General features: G+C 43.7%; 1 protein-coding gene across 2 annotated transcripts in view; it reads right to left on the reverse strand.

Annotated features, from left to right (window-relative positions):
- Nucleotides 1-2,500, reverse strand: part of nek6 (NIMA-related kinase 6) — a 20,327-nt gene that overhangs the window by 7,525 nt on the left and 10,302 nt on the right. Inside the window, exons 4-5 of one of the 2 annotated variants that reach the window (XM_037545652.1) lie at nt 1,027-1,089; nt 778-885 (exon numbers count right to left, since the gene is read on the reverse strand). In XM_037545652.1, the coding sequence (XP_037401549.1) occupies nt 778-885; nt 1,027-1,089 (171 nt within the window). Of the gene's footprint in view, nt 1-777; nt 889-1,026; nt 1,090-2,500 lie in introns of both variants that reach the window. The other variant, XM_037545651.1, reaches the window with a different exon arrangement.

Here is a 2,500-nt window from a genome sequence, read left to right on the forward strand (position 1 = left end):
CATTTCATTTGTGTCCTCCTGCAAACCCAACTGCACTTCAGCTTTAGGTCACATACTGGCGGGCGGACATTCCTCACTTCATGACTCGATTAGTTATGACTAGACATCCAGGTCCTGCAGACGCAAAGCAGGCCCAGACCATCACACGACCACCACCACGTTTCACTGCAGGTATGATGTTATGGTGGAATGAGATGCCAGATGCAATGGGACCCGTGTCTTCATGTTTTCTCGATTTGTGGATAACGACTCTCTTGTGGTTCTCTGGAGTCCCAGAGCCTCAGCAGCGGCTCTGTAACCCTTTCCAGTGACTTTGTTTCACGTCTGTATTTGAATTTCTTTAGAACGTAGCATCATGTGCTGCTTTTTCAGACCTTCCAGCTGCTTCACATCGCCAGACAGGTTCTGTTGAAGTGATCCTGCCTGGGTGTGGTCAGTGAAACTGAACACAGCAGTCAATTGAATTTGGTTAACTGGTTGATTTAGTAGCCAAGGGGGCAGTTACTTTTTCACATAGGGTCATTTTTATAATTTGTCTTCAGAAAAATGAAATTATCATTTAAAACAGCATTTTGTGTTTGATTTGGTATCTTTGTGTAACAACAAAAGCATTTTGATGATCTGAAACATTCAAGTGTGACAAATATGCAAAAAATGGAGAAGGGGGGGGGGGGCAATTACTTTCTCACAGCACTGTAACTCCGTTCTGGACGTTCTACAGTTTTCATCTTTTTTATTGTCATTTTTTAGAATCTCCTGCAACTCAAACAAACACACCTTTATCATGTGTGACAGATCTCCAGCGTCGGCCAGCTCCAGCACGATGTTCAGCTCGTTATCCTCAATGAAGGAGTCCAGATACTTTATCACGTTAGGATGATTCAGCTGCTGCAGAACGGAAGAGGACAGTGTCACACACACACACACACACACACACACACACACACACACACACACACACACACACTCTTATATACATACGCATATCTCACTGATACACACTCTGGCTTTAATCTCATCACTAACCTTCAGCAGGTCGATCTCTTTAATGCAGTCCTGACGAGATTTAGCGTCCATCATCTCAAAAATCTGAGACACACAAATGATGTTCAAATACAAAGCTGGCACTATATACAGACGTCGTACTATATGCATCACTGTACATATGACTTACATACCACGCTACATACACTATATGGACAAAAGTATTCGGACACACCTCTTAATCACTAATTTCAGGTGTTTTTCAGTCTCACTGCCACGGGTGTATAAAATCAGCCGTGCACACATCAGAAAAAGAGTTGGTCTAAATAGCTCACTGAACTCCAGCGTGGTGCGGTGATAAGCTGCCACTGTTGGAGCAAGTCAGTTTGTGAAATTCCTCGATTTTCCAACTGTGAGCGTATTACTGAAAAGTGGAAGCGACTCAGCCACGGAGTGTCAGACCACATAAAGTCACAGAGCGGGTCGCTGAGTTCTGAGGATCATAGAGCATCCAGTGATCTGCTGATCAATAACTGCAGAGTTCAAAGCTCCTCTGGCATCAACACCAGCACAGAAACTGCACCAGGAGCTTCACCAAGCACAGAGCCAAGCGTCGGATGGAGTGGAGTAAAGTGCCACCACTGGATTCTGGAGCAGTGGAACCATGTTCTGTGGATTGAAGGATCACCTTCTCCATCTGTCAGTCTGATGGACGAGTCCGGGTTTGGTGAATGCCAGGAGAACGTCACCTGCCTGACTGCACTGTGCCAGCTGTAAAGTTTGGTGGAGGAGGGATTATCCTATCGGGTTGATTTTCAGGGGTTGGTCTAGAATCCTGAGTTCCAGTGAAGGGGAATCTTAAAGCTCCAGCACCAAGAGATTCTGGTAAATTCTATGTTTTCCACTTTATGGGAACAGTTTGGGGAAGAACCTTTTCTGTTCCAGCCTGACTGAGCCCCAGAGACCAAAGCAGCTCCATAAAGGCCGGACCGGGTGAGTTTGGTGTGGAAGAACTTGACTGACCCTCACAGAGTCCTGACCTCAACCCCATCAAACACCTTTGGGATGATCTAGAATGGAGACTGTGAGCCAGACCTTCTCATCCAACATCAGTGTCTGCCCTCACTCTTCTGGATGAACGGGCAAAACTTATTAAACATATGAAATTATTTAGCATGAATTATCATCTAATTTCATACACCGTTACTGTATAATTGGCAGACTTTTATTAGTGAAGCATTAACAAGATTTCAAGTCAACTTTCTTCACAAATTCAGCTCCTTTTCAGGAAAATCACTAAAAGCTCTTTATTTTTCCACTGCTGGTCACTAAAATGGGTTTAAACCAACTTCAGTATTCTGAGTTTAAAACTATGTGAATCTAAATAGTTTATTACCTAAAATAAGATTCTGTCTTAAGTGATTTTTGATTTGAGCAGCTCTTTATTATTACCTGGTTCTAGATAGTATATAGGATAATGGCAGTAGGAACAGCAGGGGGTGCCTCAGCTTTCAGG

Source organism: Pygocentrus nattereri, chromosome 16, assembly GCF_015220715.1.
Source record: "Pygocentrus nattereri isolate fPygNat1 chromosome 16, fPygNat1.pri, whole genome shotgun sequence".
In the NCBI taxonomy this organism is placed as follows: Eukaryota; Metazoa; Chordata; class Actinopteri; order Characiformes; family Serrasalmidae; genus Pygocentrus; species Pygocentrus nattereri.